Source organism: Hemitrygon akajei, chromosome 1, assembly GCF_048418815.1.
Source record: "Hemitrygon akajei chromosome 1, sHemAka1.3, whole genome shotgun sequence".
In the NCBI taxonomy this organism is placed as follows: domain Eukaryota; kingdom Metazoa; phylum Chordata; class Chondrichthyes; order Myliobatiformes; family Dasyatidae; genus Hemitrygon; species Hemitrygon akajei.
In genome coordinates, this window is record NC_133124.1 from 12,768,942 (window position 1) to 12,789,606 (window position 20,665).

At 39.7% G+C, this 20,665-nt stretch overlaps 1 protein-coding gene across 4 annotated transcripts in view; it reads left to right on the forward strand.

The window, feature by feature from the left end:
- The window catches only part of pdcd6ip (programmed cell death 6 interacting protein), a 93,788-nt gene that overhangs the window by 63,317 nt on the left and 9,806 nt on the right, over positions 1-20,665 (forward strand). For all 4 annotated transcript variants that reach the window (XM_073036251.1, XM_073036301.1, XM_073036358.1 and 1 more), the window contains exons 11-16: positions 3,332-3,443; positions 4,656-4,825; positions 9,552-9,800; positions 11,087-11,221; positions 15,941-16,035; positions 18,387-18,507. In XM_073036251.1, the coding sequence (XP_072892352.1) occupies positions 3,332-3,443; positions 4,656-4,825; positions 9,552-9,800; positions 11,087-11,221; positions 15,941-16,035; positions 18,387-18,507 (882 nt within the window). The remainder of the gene's footprint in view (positions 1-3,331; positions 3,444-4,655; positions 4,826-9,551; positions 9,801-11,086; positions 11,222-15,940; positions 16,036-18,386; positions 18,508-20,665) is intronic.

The window sequence follows — 20,665 nt, forward strand, 5'->3', positions numbered from 1 at the left end:
GATTGCCAACCAGAGTTACACTCATGTATCCCAACTCTCTGCTTTCTATTAGCTAACCAGTCCTCTAACCATGTTAATACATCACCCAACTCTATGCTTCCTTATTTTATGAGTAAGTCTTTTATGTGGCACCTTATTGAGCGTCTTCTGGAAAGCTTTCAACATCCTGTGGACAAACAGTCTTCGGCCTCCAGAACAACTTGTTGAAGTAGTGAATTCATTTCATTTCCACTCCCAACCATTTTTGCCATCTCCAAGCCTGAATGTTTGAAACCCACAGTGAGGAAAATAGTTCCGAATTGACTTTATGCTTATTTCTCACCAAGTATCAGTGTCCCTATTTCCCTGATTAGCTTTTGTTTTTTTTAAGAGTTGGACCAAATAAGCATCTGCCCTGATTAACCAGAATCCACTATTTTGATTTTAGTCAAGCTTTCAAGAGGCCTCATGCAAAAAGCTAGTCAATGAGATCAGAGCAAATTGTATTGAAATGGGTTGAGAATTTAGTTATCAAACAGAAAGCTGGGGTGGGAATAAAATTGTGCTTGGGGTGTCAGCTTGTATCTCAAGGGATACCAGAGGAATTTGCAGCTTTTTGTAATCTTAATGAATTTATTGGGTCACGTGTTATATTTCCCCGCTTACTAGACATAAGTTTTTGAATTGGGTGGAAATTACAAAGAATTTACAAGGACTCAGATTCATTTCTTTGTCATATGTATGTTGAAACATACAGTGAAATGCATCAAGAGTGATGCAACACACGCAACCTGAGGATGTACTGGGGACAGTCTGCAAGTATCATCATGCATTTGCTGCCAACATAGCATGCCCATCATGTATGCAAACAACACAAGCAGCAACAGCAAAACAAGTCCAGTTCCTCTCTCCCACTGACACACCTGCACACACAGACCAGACAAACATCTTGTGGGCAGACAGTCTTCGGCCTCCAGCCTCCTGCAGACTTGCGGCTATAGATAACACTGGACAACAAATTTTTTCAAAAGTGTTCTTTCCTCGGAATTTTTTTGATTTATGATAGACTGCTTGAAGCTGAACACAAATATAATTTCAGACTACTTGGATCACGTAGAAATTTGGAGAAGCGAGAAATTAACTTCTATTGATTATAATGTGTTTAATTCATAATGGTGCAGACGCTTTGCAATAGTTCAACCATTTTGTTGCTGATTTTCATTTGTATTCATTGTCTGAGGTTTTTCACTCAAGTGTCCAACTATAATCAACCAATATCGATGGATTCCAGTTTCCCTGATACCGTTTCTCCATGACTGCAATGTCCTGGTGAAACCTTTCACCTTGCTCGTTACTGACAGTGCCAAGATTTGGAGGGAAGAAGTCTAAATGGGAATGCAGAAAATGAATCTTTAGTGACATGTTGCACTTCATGATTTTGTATGCTTGAAGCAGGTTACCAACTAGCTGTATGTAGTTTGGCGCTCTGAAAATTTCCAACAACATCCTTGAATGCCTTCCATGTTTTTTTCCCAGTTGTATTAGAAATTCTTCAAATTGCCTGTCATCGATGACCTGTTTGATTTGTGGACTAACAAAAATGCCTTCCTTAGTTTTGGCATCAGTTATTCTGGGAAACCTCTGTCTCAGGTATCAAAATCCTTCACAGAAATTTTGGTGCCTTGTGACAGTAGATTCCATCCTTGTAGTCCTGACCCAGTAACTCTGTTTTTGTCTTTGACAAACCCAAGTCTCTGACCAGGCCATTTAACTTAGATTGAGTTATCAGATGATGCTCACTCAACATCAAGGGTTCAAAATCTGTATCAGTATCAGTGTCATTTTCCATTCCTGGCTTGTGCATCATAGCATCGTTGTGTGCCTCCTCCAGACTCCATGTCCAGCATCCACCCAGCCTAAGCATGCCCAGGCATGCCTGGACAAGATAGAAAACTTCAGCTTACATTGTGGGCAATATTGTATTTGACTTGAATTCTCAATTAAAATAACAAATTGAAATTAAATTAAAATACAAATACAAATTTGTAAAATAAATGATATGTGATAGGGGAATTTCATGGTGATTTTCATTATCTGCAACCCAAGATCCATAAGGTATACCCAAAAGTATTGAGGAAGCAAAATCTTTGTTGTCCATACGTAGATAACCTGAGTAACTGGGCAAGACCTTGGCAGGTGCAATATAATGTTTTTAAAAAATTCTCTTTGACTCCAGAGAACAGAAAAGCAGAGTGAGACATTGGATAAAGTTGATGTTCTGGGATAAGCCTTGTGGTCTTGTGTTTAAGTTACCTAAAGCCAACATGCAGGTGTAACAATTAGCAAGGCAAATGGTGTTTTGGCCCTTATCACGAGGTTTTGAGTGCAGGAGCAAATGCGTCTTTGCTGCGTATTTATTGTATAGATCCTTGGTAAGAATGCACTATAGAGTATAGTGCTTATCTACCTAAGAAAGAATATGTATACTAGAAAGGGAATAGAGCATATACACTGTGGCCACTTTATTAGGTACCTCTTATATGCTCGTGGTCTTCTGCTGTCGCCCATCCACTTACAGGTTCGAAGTGTTGCACATTCAGAAATGCTCTTCTGTATAGCACTGTAGTAACATGAGGTTATTTGAGTTTCTGTTCCCTTCTGTCAGCTTGATCCAGTCTGGTTTTTGATGTCTCATTTACAAGGTGTTTTTGCCCACAGAACTGCTGCTTATTTAACGTTATTTGTTTTTCGCATCATTCACTGAAAATCTTTGAGACTGTTCTGTATGAAAATCCAAGGAGATTAACAGTTACTCAAACCACACTGTCTAGCACCAGCAATCCTTCCATGGTCAGTCACTTACCCTTAGATTACATTTTTTTCCCCATTCTGATGTTTGTTCTGAACAATAACTGAATCTCTTGACCATGTCTGTATTGAGCTGCTGTCACTTGACTGGTTGATTACATATTTGCATTAACGAGCAGTTGTACAGTTGTACCTAGTAAAGTGGCCACTGTGTTTATATGTTCTATTTCTTTTCTAGCAATTATATTTTTTCTTTGGTAAAGAGACAAACACAATATGTGTTAATAAAGTGCCCGTGATGTAGACTTACTCAAACATCAGTCTTTCACTTCCCTTGTACACAGCCCTCCATTTCAGTGTCATATGCAGCAAAGATTCACTAGATGGGTTCCAGAGGTAGCAGATGTACTGTATGAAGGTAGATGTGGCAGATTTTAGTTGAAACATGAAATGAGATCTCATTGAAATCTGCAGAGCTCTTGAGTGACTTGATGGGCTCAATCCAAGAAGGTTTATGTTTTTATATTCAAATTTCTGCTTTTAGTCATTGAGAGTACTGGATCAAGAGGAAGTCACTGATCATGAACTGAAAGCAAAGTTTAAAGAACGCTGGCAAAGGACTCCTTCAAATGAACTGTATAAACCCTTACGAGTAGGTGAGTAAACTTGGTTTTTAAACTTAATGCTTCAGTGTGTCAGGAATATAGAAAACCTGTTGCAGAGGAGTATATTTTCCAAGTTCAACTGCTTTATTATATTAACCATGTCGATGGAAACTGCTGCTTTTTGTCCATGGTGTCACCCCCCAACCTCAGCTGTTGGTGTTTGGTTCAGCCATCATTAATAATAAACACCATTTATATTTAAAATTAACATTTGAGCTGATAGCTTTTGGGCAAGAGAATTCTAAAGTTTTGTCTCCCAATTGAAATTTATTCCTGCAAGGCAGCTGTAAGCTTTAGTATTTCCCTGTAAGGCCTGACCTCTTAGTGGAAAGTTTCCCTGGATGGTATGGGAGGTCAGGGAAGAGTTTTGGAACGTAGAACAGTGCAGCACAACAACAAGCCCTTCAGCCCGTAATGTTGCACTGAACCAGCTAAAAAGTAAATTTAAAAACCCCAAAAACAAAACTCTCTACACAATATCCATCTTCCTCACATCCATGTGCCTACCTAAATATCTCTTAAAAGCCTCTAATGTATTTGCCTCTACCACCATACCGGGCAGTGTATTCCAGGCATCCACCACTCTCTGTGTAAAAACATCCCCCTTAAACCTGCCCCCTCTCACCTTCAATGCACGCCCTTTGGTGTTAGTTTTCTGGGGCTCTGGCTGAGATGTTTAAGCTACTCGGGCACCAAATGTCTGGAGATCTGATTTTGCAAAAGGGCAGAAAGGAAAAGCCTGATAAATTGTAATTCTGTGAACCTAGCATAAGTAGTAGAAAAGTTATTCGGAAAAATTCTAAGGGTTAAGATTAATGTTTTTAAGTTTGCTGTCATTACCACTGTTGTTGGCCGGATCAAAGGTGATGACGAGTCACATATAGGAGGGAGATTGCAAATCTGGTTGAGTGTCACAACAGTAACCTCTCTCTCACCCAATGTCAGCAAAATGCAAGAGCCAATTATTGACTAGAGGTCCATGAGCCAGTCCTCATGAGGGAAATGGAAGTGAAGTCCAAACATGATTCACCAAGTCATCATTTATTGAAGTGGTTGGGCATTTTTAATATCTATTTAATTTCCTGCACTTGTAGCTTCCTCCTTGATCAAGTTTTCTCAACTGGTGAAAGAGATTTACCATATAGTTCTAACTGTGCGGTAAACTTAATGTGTTTCTGCGTTTCCCCTCCCCACTTTTCCAAGAGGGAGGTAATTTCAGAAGTATTCTGGATAAGGCCATCCAAGCGGATAAAGTGGTCCAAGACCGTTATGCTGCTCACAGTGAAATTATTGCCCTTCTGTGTAAACCCGAGGCAGAGCTGAATGCTGCCATACCATCTGGTAATCCAACCAAATCTCTTCAAGGAAGTGAGGTAAGATGAGATTTACTATCTGCCTTCAATGCCTTGAGACAATAATATGATTCTAATGGGAAAGGTGGAGATAAGAGCACATGGAACAGAATAAGTTAGAAATAATTGGAAATTGAGTTTGATAGGTCTGATCTGTGAATCAGTGTAATAAGAAAATTATATGCAAAAACAGTTTTGTTCTTGATGAGTTTCACCCTTTCTGATTCATCCCAGGCTGATAGGGTTCCAAGCACCCCACCCCACCCATCTGTTACCTCAGTCACTAGACTGAACTGTAACACTTTAAACCATTTCTTATAATGTCAATTATATTGTAAATGTCTTATTGTAATTTATAGTATTTTTACGTATTGCATTATACTGCTGCCACAAAACAAGAAATTTCACAACAGATAATAAACCTGATCCTGATTCTTTATTCTTTATAGTTGCTGAATGTTGTTTTTTGTTACGTCATGTCCTGACCAACACACCACAGCAAGTTCCTAACCCGTGTAAATGTGTATGAGGAATAAAGATGATTAGGGCGGCACGGTAACATGATGGTTAGCACAACGCTTTACAGTACAGTACCAGAAGGTTCAATTCCTGACGCTGTCAATAAGGAGCTTGTTCAGTCTCCCCGCGACCTTGTGGGCTTCCTCTTTTTTCCAGTTTCCTCCCACGTTCCAAAGACTTACCAGATGCTAGGTTAGTTGCTCATTGTAAATTGTCCTGTAATTAGGTTTGGATTAAATATGTGGCTTATTGAGCTTGGAAGGGCCTGTCCCATGCAGTATTTCTAAACAAAAATAAAATTAATATCTCTCAGATATTTGCCAATATCTAGGTTAAGTGGTAATTGCCGCAATCTACCATGACAGATGAGCAGATTGATTTTTGACATCATCACATGAGAGCTACTGGTGCTTGAAATCCTTTAGAGCGCTGATGGTAATTTTAGAAGGTCATTTCCCCACTGGGCATTATGGTTGAGTTCGCCACCAATCTGAATTAGACTTGGGTCTGTAAGAGCTGTGTGGCTGCACTTTGCATGGATAGTTCCCCAGATACAGTAAACTCACTGCAACACACTATGGGGTGTTTAAAATACAGTATTGAATTGTTGTCAAAGCCACCATTCATTAACTACTGAGCTGTTTGGAGAGTGTGAAGAACTTATGTAGAAAACTCTACTGAGCTTGTGGATGGATGTGACAGAAGGTCAAATTAACTTTCTCCTTCCACAGATGTGACCTGAATAGACATAGAGCATTCCAGTAAATAGCCTTCGGCCCACAATGTTATGGCAATCCTTCAATATATTCCGAGATTAAATTAACCCTTCCCTCTCACATAGCTCTCCATTTTACTTTCATCTTTGTGCCTATTGGAGAGTCTCTTAAATGTCCATAATGTATCTGCTCCCTATACCACCCTGGCACGGTGTTCAGTGCACCTGTCCCTTTGTGTAACCCAGACAGCATCCTGGTAAATCTCCTCTTCAGCCTCTTTACAGCTTCCACATTCTTATAATGATGCATCCAACATGAAAGCAATACTCTAAGTGTGGTCTAACTAGAGTTTAATAGAGCTGCAACATTACCCCATGGCTTTTTAATTCAATCTTCCGACTAATGAAGACGAACGCACCATACACCTTAACCATCCAATCAACTTGCTCATCAACTATGAGGGATGCCTTGGTGTGAACCCCAAGATCCCTCTTCTTCTCAATATTCTTTGTGAAGAATCCTGACGTTGCCTATTTTTATTTCATATATAAGCCAAATTAAGATGCGTTGACAAGCTCTTCTTTTGGCATCATTTGGACTTTTTGTGTAATTTGTCTATAATCATGATTTTTATTCTTTAACTCCCAAGATCATTAAATTTGTTTTTGCAGTTGACACTCGTATCCTCAAATATACTCGTTCAATACTGCTTACCATAAGACAGGGGTTTCCAATTTAGGTTCTGTAGACCTCTTGGTTAATGGTAGGAGTCCATGACATAATAAAGATTGGGATCCCCTGCAAAGGCCATCCCTATGAACAGCAGAACTACAATGTACTGTCGCCCTCTGATAATGTAATGGCAATATACAGCTGCAAGAAAAAGTTTGTGAACCCTTTTCATTTACATGGTTTTCTGCATTAATTACTCATAAAATGTGCTTTGATCTTCATCTAAGTCATAATAATAGACAAACACAATCTGCCTAAACAAATGACACACAAACAATTGAATTTTTCATGTCTTTTTTGAACATATTGTTTAATCATTCATAGTCCAGGCTGGAAAAAAGTATGTGAACCCGTGTATATAAAAACTGGTAGAACCTCCTTTATCAGCAATAATCTCCACCAAACATTTCAAATAGTTGCTGATCGGACTTGCAGAACAGCGAGGAGGAATTTTAGACTATTCCTCTATACAAAACTGTTTCAGTTCATCAATATTTCTGGGATACCTTGCTTAAACAGCCCTCTTCAACACAAGCCACAACATTTCAATTGGGTTAAGGTCTGGCCTCTGACGTGGCCATTCCAAAACACAAATTTTCTTCTTTTTAAACCATTATTTTCTTGATTTACTTTGTGTTTTGGATCATTGTCTTGTTGCATCATCCAACTTCTATCAAGCTTCAGGTGATGGACTGCTATCCTGACATTCTTCTGAAAATGTCTTGGTACAATTTTGAATTCATTGTTCCCTCAATGACTGCAAGCTGTCCAGGCCTTGACGCAGCAAAGCAGCTCCAAACCATGATGTTCCTTCTACCATGCTTCACAGTTGGGATGAGATTTTGATGTTGGTGTACAATGCCCTTTTTCCTCCAAGCATAGCTAGCAGTATGCATTTCTGCCAAAAAGTTCAACCTTTGTCTAATTTGTCAAGAGAATGTTGTCCCAGAAACATTGTGGAACATCTAGGTGGTCTTTTGCAAACTTGAGAGATGCAATGTTTTTTGTTTTGGAGAGCAGTGGTTTCCTCCGTGGTGCCTTCCCATGAACGGAGACTTTAGCAAGTTCTAGAGATTTCTGCAGGTCTTTTGTTGTTATCCTTAGATTCTTTTTCACCTCCACATACATTTTTGAATTAGACTGTGATTGTTTAAATAGTGTACTCAGTATTAACAAGAAGTACAATTGTTTGTGTGTTATTAGTTGAGACAGATTGTGTTTGTCTATTATTGTAACTTAGATGAAGATCAGACTACATTTTATAAGTAATTAGTGCAGAAAACTATGTAATTGCGAAGGGTTCACAAACATTTTCTTGCAACTGAATATCTAAATTATGTTAGGGTATAGATAGAGTTAAAGCCATTAGGCTTTTCCACTGAGGTTGGGTGGGACTACAACCGGAGGTCAGGGGTTAATGTGAAAGGTGAAAAGTTTAAGGGGAACATAAGGAGAAACTTCTTCCCTCAGAGGGTTGTGAGAGTGTGGAACAAGCTGTCAGCACAAGTGGCAGCTCGATTTCAACGTTTAAGAGAAGTTTGGATAGGTATGTGGACGGTAAGGATACAGAGGGCTACGGTCCGGTGCAGGTCGAGGGGAGTGGGCAGTTTAAATGGATTGGCATGGACTAGATGGGCCCAAGGGCCTGTTTTTGTGTTGTACTTTTCTATGACTCTATAACTGTATATAATATGTCCAGAACACACAAATCTGCCTTGCATGATTCTATAGAATCAACACTGCTCTTTGCTTAAAATTGAGAACAAAAATGGTTGCAGACGAAAAACCGTGCTGTTGTTGACCTATTCACAATCATAGACAGGGTAGAGAGGAGATTTACCAGCTAACCATAGTGGTTACCATAGTGTGTCATAGTGCAACTACAGCTGTATCACTTTATAGCACCAGCAATTGCCTATAACGGTTCACTAAGGAATTTGTACATTCTACTTGTGACTGCATGGGTTTCCTGTGAGTGCTCTGCTTTCTTCCCATATTCCAAAGACTTAAGGTTAGGGTTAGTGAGCTGTTGCTACAAGTGTGGTGACCTTTCATCCTGCCTAGCTGATTTGATTTGGTGCACACGATGCAGGTTTTGACTTACATGTGACAAATAAAGCATACCTTTATTTTTAATCTTTCTGCTACCTGGGAGGGAGCAGTTCCTTTGAGAGAGAATGAAAACGCCTAAGTCTGTTCTCCACGGAGCAGAGGGAGTTAACAGGGAACATGCTGAAGTATATAAAATTGAGGGATATAGATACAGTAGACTGCAGGTAGTGCTTGATAAAACTAGAGGTCATTAGTATAGGGCAAGGAGGAAGGGATATAGAGGGGACCTCGGGGGTCCTTGTTCATCCTGAGAGTGGTAAGTAGCTGGAGCGCACTGCCTGAGAGAGTGGTTGAAGTTGAATCACTTACAGAGTTTCTTGAATCACTTAATTATAGCAGGCTATGGACCAAGTGATGGGAGGTGGGGTTAATATAGAAGGTGCCCAATGGGTGGCATGGACCAGTTGGACCGATTGGTAAGCCTCCATGCTGTATGATACCATGACACTGTTTACAATGAAACTGTTTTCTGGATTTGAAATTTGCAATGTTGTCACAATCTGTGATCTGTTTTCTCTTCAATGTAGTGTTTGTAAACAAAGCTGCATTCAGTTTCTTTTTGCCGTTCATAAAACTTTTGAAGTAGTATTACCTTTTATTATAAAACTTGAAAATGTTCAAGGAGTTAAGAATTATTTTTAAGATTTAACTTTATTGATGGCCTTTAGGTTGTTACGCATCTGAAGGCACTCCTTGCTTCCCTGGATGAAGTTAAGAAGGAGAGGGAGACTCTGGAGAATAACTTGAAGTCTGTGGAGTTCGACATGTCCAGCAAGTTTCTGACAGCATTGGCTCAGGACGGTGCCATCAATGAAGAAGTTATTTCTGTCACTGAGCTCGATCGGATTTATGGAAGCCACACAGACAGAGTGCAGAAAAACCTGAAAAAGCAGGAAGAGTTGCTTGCAAGTATTCAGGTAACTGATGTGCTACTGTGACGGCCAATTGAAAATGATCCTTTACAGGAGAGCACTAATAAGGCTATACCTTTCAATTCTGGGTTCCAAAATTTATGGAAGGTATCCTTGGAATAACAAATTGAAATAGAAACTTGGCAAAGGATGTATGATTTACTATGGAGTAGAACACAGAACAGTGCAAGCCCATTGGCCCACGATAATGTCTGCCCTTTTAACCTGTTATAAATTCAGTGTATCTATGGGCGTGGACCGCAGTATCCCTGTGTTCCTCCACACTGCTGAGAATCCTGTATTCTACATTCAAGTTCGACCTTCCAAAGTGTATCGCTTCACACTTTTCAAAATTCATGAAAGGTATTCTTGGAGTGACAGACCAAAATGAAAACTTGGCAGAAGGCATATAATTTACTCAGAAATAAAGATAAAATTTTCAACAGAAAGGCACTGGTATTTATGCATATGTTTATGTGTACATACCCATACATACATACATATAGTGTAGAGAACAGAAGTAGTGAGGTAGTATTCATTGACCTGACATGACAGAGAGAAGTAAAACTCAGAAGAATGATATGGTAGACTGCCAAAGTTTTTTTTCCAAAGGGTGGGAAAACTATGTAAAGCACAAGGGCAGAGGTTTAAAATGATGATGAGGAGATTTGAGGGGCAAGGTTTTCCCCCACATTCTATACTTGGTATTTGCAATGACCTACTCGAGGAAGTGGTGGAGGCAGGAATATAATATTCAGAAACTTCTGTACCGCTCTTTGAATGAGCATGGCACAGGGAGATATGGAACTAATGCAGGCAAATGGGATTAGTATAGATAGGTATGGTGGTTAGCGTAGGTGTGGTGACCTGTTTTATATACTGTGCCACTCTGTGAGTTACCCTTTGATGCTGACAGGCAACGTTACAGTCTGCAGATGAAGTTATTCTAATTCAGGGGTTCCCAACCTACGGTCCGCAGGTTAATGGTAGGGGTCCATGGCATAAAAATGGTTGGGAGCCCCTGTTTTAATACCTGCCATGCAGAGTGCATTCTCTTAGGGCCCTCCATGTCCCTCACTACCTCACTTTCTTCTTTCCCTCTTCCACTCTCTTTCTCTCTGACTCCCACCATGTGTGCTGTCTATCAGATGCTCCAAATATTACATAAAATTTGCTTTTGAGTTACCTGCTGATGTTTGTATTCAATGCTCAATTCAGCTGAATTCCATGTGAACTGATCTTATTATTGAGAGGTTAGAACATAATTTGAATTTGGAGTCTGTTCTGTGCAGAGTGCTCATGAGGAGTTTTCTAAGACAAACCAGTCGAATACCGGTGCTCTTCAGAGGGAAGAAGTACTTAAGAAGCTGGCAGCCGCACACGATCAGTTTTTTGAACTTGTAAACAATTTGAGAGAAGGCACTAAAGTGAGTATTTTCGCTCTTCTACCTTTTGAGAGAAAGAAGGATTTAAATGATTTTATTTCACATTTGCAATCTTAAATTTGTACTTGAGAATGCCATTAGGTAATGGACTGATCATGTTTAACAAACCTAAATCTGTAATTTTTAAAAAAAAATGTTTTTATTTTGGATGCTTATTTAACAAAAACCTTAAGACTAGTTCGGTCTTCAATATTCTAGATCACTTGCAATTTTTCTTCAACATTCTGGTATATTATTGATGGCTTTGTGGCCGTGTTTGCAGATGAAACCAATATAGGGGGAGGTGCATTGAGCAAAGCAGGGAGTCTGAAGAAGGGCTTAGACAGATTGGAAGAATGGGTAAGGATGTGGCAGATGGAATATAGTGTAGGGAAGTATATGGTCATGCACTCTGATAGAAAGAATAAAGGCGTAGATTATTTTCTAAATATGAAACTTCAAAGGTCAAAGTGCAAAGGGACTTGGGAGCCCTTGTGCAGGATTCCCTAAAGGTTAACTTGCAGGTTGAGTCAGTAGTAAGAAAAGCAAATGCAATGTTAGCATTAATTTCAAAAAGATTAGAATATAAAAACAAGAATGTAATACTGAGGCTTTATAAGGCATTGGTCAGGCCACATTTGGAGTATTGAGAGTAGTTTTGGGCCGCTTAACTAAGAAAAGATGTGCTTGCATTGGTAGGTCCAGGAGAGGTTCACTAGAATGATTTTGGGCATGAAAGGGTTACCATGCGAAGAGAGTTTTATGGCTTTGGGCCTGTACTCGCTGGAATTTAGAAGAATTGGGGGTGGGGGGTAATCTCATTCAAACCTATTGAATCGTGTGAGGCCTAGGTAAAGTGAACATGGCAAGGATGTTTCCTATAGTGGGGCAGGTTAGGGTAAGAGGGTACAGCTACAGAATACAAAGACATCCCTTTAGAACAGATGAGGAGGGAATTCTTTATTCAGAGGGCAGTGAATCTATGGAGGTCATTACCACAGACAGCTGTGGAGGCTAAGTTATTGATTATATTTGAAGCTGAGGTTGATATGTTCTTGATTAGTCAGGCCATCAAAAGTTACGGGGTGAAGGAAGGAGAATGTGGTTGAGAGAGACAATAAATCAGCCATGGTGGAATGGCAGAGCAGATTTGATGGGACGAGTGATTTGATTCTGCTCCTAATAGATTGTGGTCTTATAATTAAAAATTTGGTTTTTTGGTTCAAAGCAGACTTCGATGCACAACAAATCCAGTTTATTTAAGAATCTCAGCATGTCGGACAGCATCTATTAAGAGGAATAAACAGTCCATACAAAAAAGCTGGATGAACTCAGCAGGTCGGCCCGAAACATTGACTGCTCATTTCAACGGATGGTGCCTGACCTGCTGAGTTCATCCTGCTTTTTTGTACATCTTGATTTGACCACAGCATCTGCAGTGTACTTTGTGTTTAATAAACAGTCCATGTTTTGTCCCAAGGCCGTTCTTCAAGTCCTCATAATCTTCAGGGATTCTGCTTCCTAAACCTGATGATGGATCTTGATCCAAATCATCCAAATAGATGCTGCCTGACCTACTGAGTTCCTCCAGCATTTTGTGTGCATTGCTCTGGATTTCCAGCATCTGCAGAATCTCTTAGACAAATCTCTTGTGTCTCTGGAACTTAAAACAACTTTGGATTCAAACTTTAATTGGTTCTGATTAACTGAACTGGAACATTAACTCTGTTTCCTTTCTGTTCTCTTATATCCTGATGAAGGGTCTCAGCCCGAAATGTTGATTCTTTATTCCTTTCCATAGATGCTGCCTCACCTGCTGAGTCATACACACAAAAATCTGGAGTGGCCCTTCTTCCTGATGAAGGGTCTCGGACTGAAGTGTCAACTGTTTACTTTTTTCCATAAATGCTGCCTAGCCTACTGAGTTCCTCCAGCAGTTTGTGTGCATTATTTGATTCCTAGCATCAGCAGATTTTCTCATTTTTGTGATTAACCTGCTGAGCCCTCCAGCACTTTGTGTGTGTTACTCTGGATTTACAGCATCTGCAGCATCTCTTGTGTTACAGCTTACTTAAGGTTTTTGACTTCAAATAGGAATGCTAACAACAAAATATTTGGCCTGCAAATTTCTGCACTTTATTCTTTTCTTTTCAAATTTGCCTCCTTTGGATTTAAATGCATTTTACAACCCAGGAATCTTCTCCAGGTTTCAAAGTGCAGCATGCTAAACTTGGAAAGGAGCGCAATCTCAAAATGACTTTGGTTTTCAATTATTCTATTATGTTGGAAATATTAGAGAATTGGATTGAGATGGATAACGAATCAGCCATGATGAAATAGTGGAGTAAAGTGGATGAGCCAAATGGCTAATTCTGCTCCCATGTCTTGTAAAACCTTAAGACATAAGAAATAGGCCAACACATACAAAATGCTGGAGGAATTCAGCAGGCCAGGTAGCATCCATGGAAAAAAGTACAGTCAACGTTTCAGGCCAAATCTCTTAGGCAGGATTGGAGAAGTAAAGCTGAGGAGTAGTTTTGAAAGGTGAGGGGAGAGAATCACCAGGTGATAGGTGAAACTTGGAGGGATAGAGATGAAGCAAAGAGCTAGGAAGTTGATTGGTGAAAGAGACAGAAGGACAGAAGGCCATGGAAGAAAGGGAAAAGTGGGGGGTGGGGGTGGTGAAGGAGCACCAGGGGGAGGCATTGGGCGGGGGAGGAGATGACATAAGAGCAGGACAAGGGGATGGGAAATGGTGAAGGAGGAGGGGAGTCATTACTGGAAGTTTGAGAAATTGATGTTCATGCCATCTGGTTGGAGGATACCCAAACGGAATATAAAGTGTTGTTCCTCCAACGTAAGTGTGGCCTTACCCGACAGTGGAGGAGGCCATAGATGGACATATTGGAATGGGAATGGAGTGGAATTAAAATGTGTGTCCACTGGGAGATCCTGCTTGTACTGGCGGGTGGAGCTCAGCGAAGCAGTCTCCCAATCTACATCAGGTCTCACCGATATACAGGAGGCCTCACTGGGAGCACCGAACACTGTAAGTGACCCCCCAACAGTCTCACAGGTTAAGTGTCGCCTCACCTGGAAGGACTGTTTAGGGCCCTGGATGGTAGTGAGAAAAGAGGTGTAAGGGCAGGTGTAGCACTTGTTTCACTTGCAAGGATAAGTTCCAGGAGGGAGATCAGTGGGGAGAGACAAACGGACAAGGGAGTTGCATAGGGAGCGATCCCTGCATAAAGCAGAAATTGAGGGGGAGGGAGATGTGTTTGATGGTAGAAGTTGGAGATGGCAGAAGTTTAAGAGAATTATGTGCTGGACATGAAGGCTGGTGAGGTAGTAGGTGAAGACAAGAGGAACCCTGTCCTTGGTAGGGTAGTGGGAGGATGTGGTAAGAGCAGACGTGCATGAAATGGAAGAGATGCGGTTGAGGGCAGTGTTGATGGTAGATGAAGGGAAGCCCATTTCTTTGGAAAAAGAAGGACATCTCCTTTGTTCTAGAATCAAAAGCCTCATCCTGAGAGCAGATGCAGTGGAGACGGAGGAATTGAGAGAAGGGGATGGCAGGGTTGGATGAGATGTAGTCCAGGTAGCTATGAGAGTCTGTTGGTTTATAATAGATATCGGTGGATAAGCTGCCTCTGGAGATAGAGACAGTGAGGTCGAGAAAGGGAAGTGAGGTGTCGGAAATGGACCAAGTGAATTTGAGGGCAAGGTGGAAGCTGGAGGCAAAGTGGATGAAATCAACGAGTTCAGCACAGGTGCAGGAAGCAGTTACAGCTGGAAATGTTGACTGTACTTTTTTCCATAGTTGCTGCCTGGCCCGCTGAGTTCTCCAGCATTTCGTGTGTTGCTCGGATCCCCAGCATTTGCAGACTTTCTCTTGTTTGTGATCAGAATTAGGCCATTTGACCCATCGAGTCTGCTCCACTATTCCATCATGGCTGATTTATTGTCTCTCTCAACCCCATTCCTTTGACCCCCTGACTGATCAAGAACCTGTCACCCTTCATTTTAAATGTACCTAACAACTTGGCCTCCACAACCAGCTGTGGTGATGAATTCCACAGATTCTCCACCCTCTGGTTAAAGAAATTCCTCCTCATCTTTGTCCTAAATGGACTTTATTCTGAGGCTGTGGCCTCTGACTTTAGACTTCTGCACCATAGGGAACATCCACCCAGCATCTGCTATATCTAGACCTTTCAATATTTGATAAGTTTCAATGAGATTTCTCCCTCATTCTTCTAAACTTCATCAAGTACAGGCCTAGAGCCATCAAATGCTCTTCATGCATTTGGCGCTATCTAAAAGTAATTTTTCTCAGAGTTTAGAAATTAAATCAGCGCCATTCTCACTGATGTGAGGTGGAGAAAGTAGCAAAGAAGAATGCTTCCTTCATTTAAACAACCATACACTGAGATTTAGATTTCAAATCTGGAAGAACTGTTGAAAAGCACTGCAGCTCCTTCCATATTGTTATAAATATCCTAGCAGCGTTTATCTTTCAGAGCATTAGGTATACAAGCTATTCAGCCCACGGTGTTGTGCTAACCTTTAATCTGCTCCAAGATCAATCTAACACTTCCCTCACTACCTTTCTGTCAGTAATTTTTATCAATGGTGAAATTGTTAAATTATAGCAGTTGCGTCATTATGCCAGAAATCAAAACAGTTGTTGCATTGCTAGATGTCAATATCTCTCTTTTACAGTTCTACACTGGGTTCACTGACATCCTCCTGAAATTCCAAACAAAATGTTCTGACATCGTGTTTGCTCGGAAAACTGAAAAGGATGAACTTTTGAAGTAAGTGTAGTTCTTCAGCTTGTTCTTTCAGAGATCATGATCATTTTGTGCAAGGTTTATTCATAGAAAAGTATTGTTCTGGCAATATTTAAAGAACAATATTTGTTTCTTGTAGTATTGCAAATGGTATCATATTAGCTTTCTGTTTCTGATTTCCTTGGAATATTATGTAGTTTCTTCATGCCACACGTTTTTATTGTATCATTTAATTGATCCTTTTATTCAATCCATTCTTTTTTTATCCATGCCGTCACCAAGTCTCTGCAGCCGCCTTTCCTCCACTAAGAACCTGGGCTTAACAGTGATTCCTTTCATACTACCGTTCTCTGTTGAATACTTCTGCACACTTCTTCAATAGCTCTTGTAGACCAGTGGTCCCACCAATCAAGTGTACTTTGTGCCAGTTGAGCTTGAGCTGCTCCAATCTTGAACAGTCCAGAAGCACTGGATAACTAGTTTATACAAAGTATAGTGGAAGTTTCCTTCTCTGACATTGTGGTGCTTGTTGAGCTTGGCAATTAGCTTGCAGGCATTTCATCACCAGTCGAGGTGACATCCTCAGTGTTGGTGTTTCTTTCTGGGAGCGTCCGCATTTATATAGGCCCCTTTCACTTGCCTCAGTCCTGATTGGCTACCTCTTCAGTTGATCATTGAATCTCATTGGCTCACTTTTCTTTGGCTCTTAGGGGTTCGTAGGTGACGTCTATTTCGCTATGTTTATTTATGGAGTTATCAGAAAAGAGCCACACCTCTAAAAAAATTCTTTCTCGGTTTGCTAATCTCCACTGTAATGTGTACTACTCTCCACACTGGAACCACCTCACCAGTGTAAGTCCTTAAAGTTTACCTTGCCCCTTCTGGGGTCCAATGCTGCAATTTCTCCTTGTAAGCCAGGAGTCTCCAAATTTTTTTAATGCTATGGACCCTGGGTTGGGAACCCCTGTTGTAAACATTTTCTGACCCAAGCAATGCTGCAGCACCCATGTCCACCTGCATCCTCACTATGGCCTCATCTAAGCTCACCAAACCATTAGACAGGAATGAAGTCGTCAAGTTTATTGTCACTTAACTATATGCATGTATACTATCAAAAAAGATAATGTTTCCCCAAACCAGGGCCTAAAGCACTGTAGTACACATAATATACATAACACTACACTACACTAACTTATGAAAGTAAGGATAAAATCTACAGATGAATTACTCATAAATAAACTAAAGTGCATAAATTAAAAATTGTAAGGTACAGAACAGATTAGCCAGTGACACTACAAATATGGTGTGGCAAGGAGTTCAGAAGTATAATGGCCTGAAGGAAGAAACTGTTTCCCATCCTGACTTTTATTGTCATTATGCATCAGAGTCTCCTGCCTGATGGTAGAAAGTCAAAGAGAATGCTAGGTGGATGGGTGGGATCCTGGATAATACTGAGGGCCGTGCGTACACAGCGTTCCTGATAAACATCCTTGATGGATGGTAGGGCGACCCCTATGATCCTCTCAGCCGTTCTCACAGTCCTTTGGTACTACTGTAAAACTTTGTGCTGACCACTGCCGTACTGCGCCATAGCAGCCAAAGCCCTTCCAAACCAAAGAATATTTTAAACAAAGCAACCAAAGGAATATGTGATTGATACATATTTTGAGAAACATTCACTAATCAAAGTTGAGTTTATTGACACATGGACAAGTTCAATGCATAGGTACAATGAAAGCCCTGTGTTCACAGTATCACAGGCACAAAGCATCATATATATAGCATCCATATAAAAAAGCATAAATTAGCAACATAAAATATACAGAAGTATACAGGAAAGAACATAAAAACATGACTTTATTGTTGTCACATGTATTGAAGTACAGTGAAACATTTTATTTACATTGAGAATACACAAGTTCTGAATGAGAGGTGCATTCCTCACAAAGTATCTGTTGAAGAATCTGCAGTGCCCACACTGGCCTCATTAGCCTCTTCAGAATCAACAGAAATGCAGTGGAAACAAGTCTGAATGCCTCAATTCTGAATGACTGCCCGTGAAGAAGATAAGATACTGGCTCCCAATAGGTTGCTGGAGTTCAGGTGGTGCAGCCAAGATTTCAGAGACTGGATGAATGAGTTCTGTGGGCCAAATGTCTTGCATTTCTGTGATACTACAGCTCACGTTCTGCCATCACCAAAAGGAAGAAGGCTGCTGATTAAAGTTTTTTTATGATAGTCTACAGCTGTTGGATGCATAACAGTTGTCTGCCTCCAGTTTGCTCAATTTAAAGTACATTGATGATGTAATGAAATATTGTGGAAACTCAGGTGACCACAATTAAAGCTGAATCTTGCCTTTCTGTCTTGATTAGGGATATGCAACACAGCATGGCTAAAGAACCCAGTGCACCTAATATTCCAGTTGTCCCTGCCTACCAGACTGCTATTTCTGAAAGCCATCCTGCTCCAACTCCTGCACCTAGAACCATGTTTGTAAGTAAAATCTCTGTGATCAGAATCATTTGACAGCAGTAATCCATCCAAAAGATACAATCTGCAAGTATAATTTCTATACAATTACTTCTAAATACACTTTTAAATAATATATTCTAAAAACTAACATTGCTTTCATGTTTTGTACCTGATAACTTTCCTGAACTGGCTCTGCCTTTTCTGTTTTCTACACCCATTAAATCATCCTATTAAGCTTCTGGAAGCTTTTGTATCTATGAAGGAATCGACTATGAATTAGCAAAACCACAGAAGTTAAGGGTTTACCAGAAATTGCTTTTGAATCCTTGATAACTTAATAGTTAACTTAAAGTGGTTTAAGTGTCCACTCACCTTATTCAATGAGTGTCCAGTATTCAGTGTAAAATAAATTTATTATCTGTGCTATTGAAATTGTATAAGACATTGGTGAGGCCTAATTTAGAGTATTCTGTGCAATTTTGGCCACCTACCCACAGGAAAGTTGTAAAGAAGACTGCAGAGAAAATTTACAAAGATGTTTCCAGGTCAGGAAGACCTGAGTTATAAGGGAAGATTGAACAGGTTAGGACTTTATTTCTTGGAACATAGAAGATTAAGAGGAGATTTGATAGAGGTATACAAATTTATAAAACATAGGAGCAGATTTAGGCCATTCAGCCCATCGTCTGCTCTGCCATCTCATCATGGCTGGTCCCAGATCCCATTCAACCCCATACACCTATAAGACAAAGTGCTGGACGCCACGCACTGACCCCTTGATCTTGGCTTGAGCCGCGGGCGTGCAGGTGGGCACTGCGTAGGTAAATTCAAGTAGTCTTTTTCCACTGAGGTTGGGGTGGGACTACAACTAAGGTCATGGGTTGAGGGTGAAAGGTGAAATGTTTAAGGAGAACATCAGGGGAAACTTCACTCAGAGGGTGGTGAGAGTGTGGAACGAGCTTTCTTTCTTTTTCAATCTTTTTATTATTATTAATAGCAACAAAATAAAATTGATACATAGATAATGGGATTACAAACATACACTTTTCAACTAAACATCAGAGAATACATAAGCAATGATTACAGTATAAATGAGTATTCCCAAATCATGAACGATACAATATACAAATAAACAAGGCAAACCTAGGTATATCATAATATATATTTTTTTAAAAAACAGAAAAAAGAAGAAAAAAATATGCAAAAAAAAACTAATCTAATAATCTAATAACTAATAAAGAAAAAAAAAGAAAAAAGAGAAAAAGAAAAAAAAGGGCTGTTTATAATATCTCACAACAATATAAAATCATCAGTGTCGTCAACTCCGATCCTCTCAACATATATACAATCAAAACTGGAAAAACAAATAGGCTTGGAACAGGGTCATATTGCATCATATGAAAATATTGAATAAATGGTCTCCATATCTTTTCAAATTTAATAGAAGTATCAAATACAACACTTCTAATTTTTTCTAAATTTAAACATAACATAGTTTGAGAAAACCAATGAAATACGGTAGGAGGATTAATTTCTTTCCAATTCAACAAAATAGATCTTCTAGCCATTAATGTAAGAAATGCAATCATTCGACAAGCGGAAGAGGATAAATGGAGTGAGTCCATCATTGGTAAACCAAAAATTGCAGTAATAGGATGAGGTTGTAAATCAATGTTCAATACCGCAGAAATAATAACAAAAATATCTGTCCAATATTTTTTCAAAAGCGGACATGACCAAAACATATGAGTTAAAGACACTATCTCAGAATGACATCTGTCACAAATAGGATTTATATAGGAATAAAAACGAGCCAATTTATCCTTGGACATATGAGCCCTGTGCACAACTTTAAACTGTAATGAATGTTTAGCACATATAGATGATGTATTAACTAATTGAAGAATTTTATCCCAATTCTCAATAGGGATAGTAAGGTTAAGTTCTCTTTCCCAATCATTTTTAGTCTTATAAAAGGGCTCTGAACGTATCTTCATAATTATATTGTAAAGTTTTGATATTAGCCCTTTCTGAAAAGGATTTAGTTCAAACAAATTCTCCAAAATACCTGAAGACACAAAATTTGGAAAAGTAGGAAGTACAGTATTTAAGAAATTCCTAATCTGTAAATATCTAAAAAAAATGAAATCTAGGCAAATTATATTTATTAGATAATTGC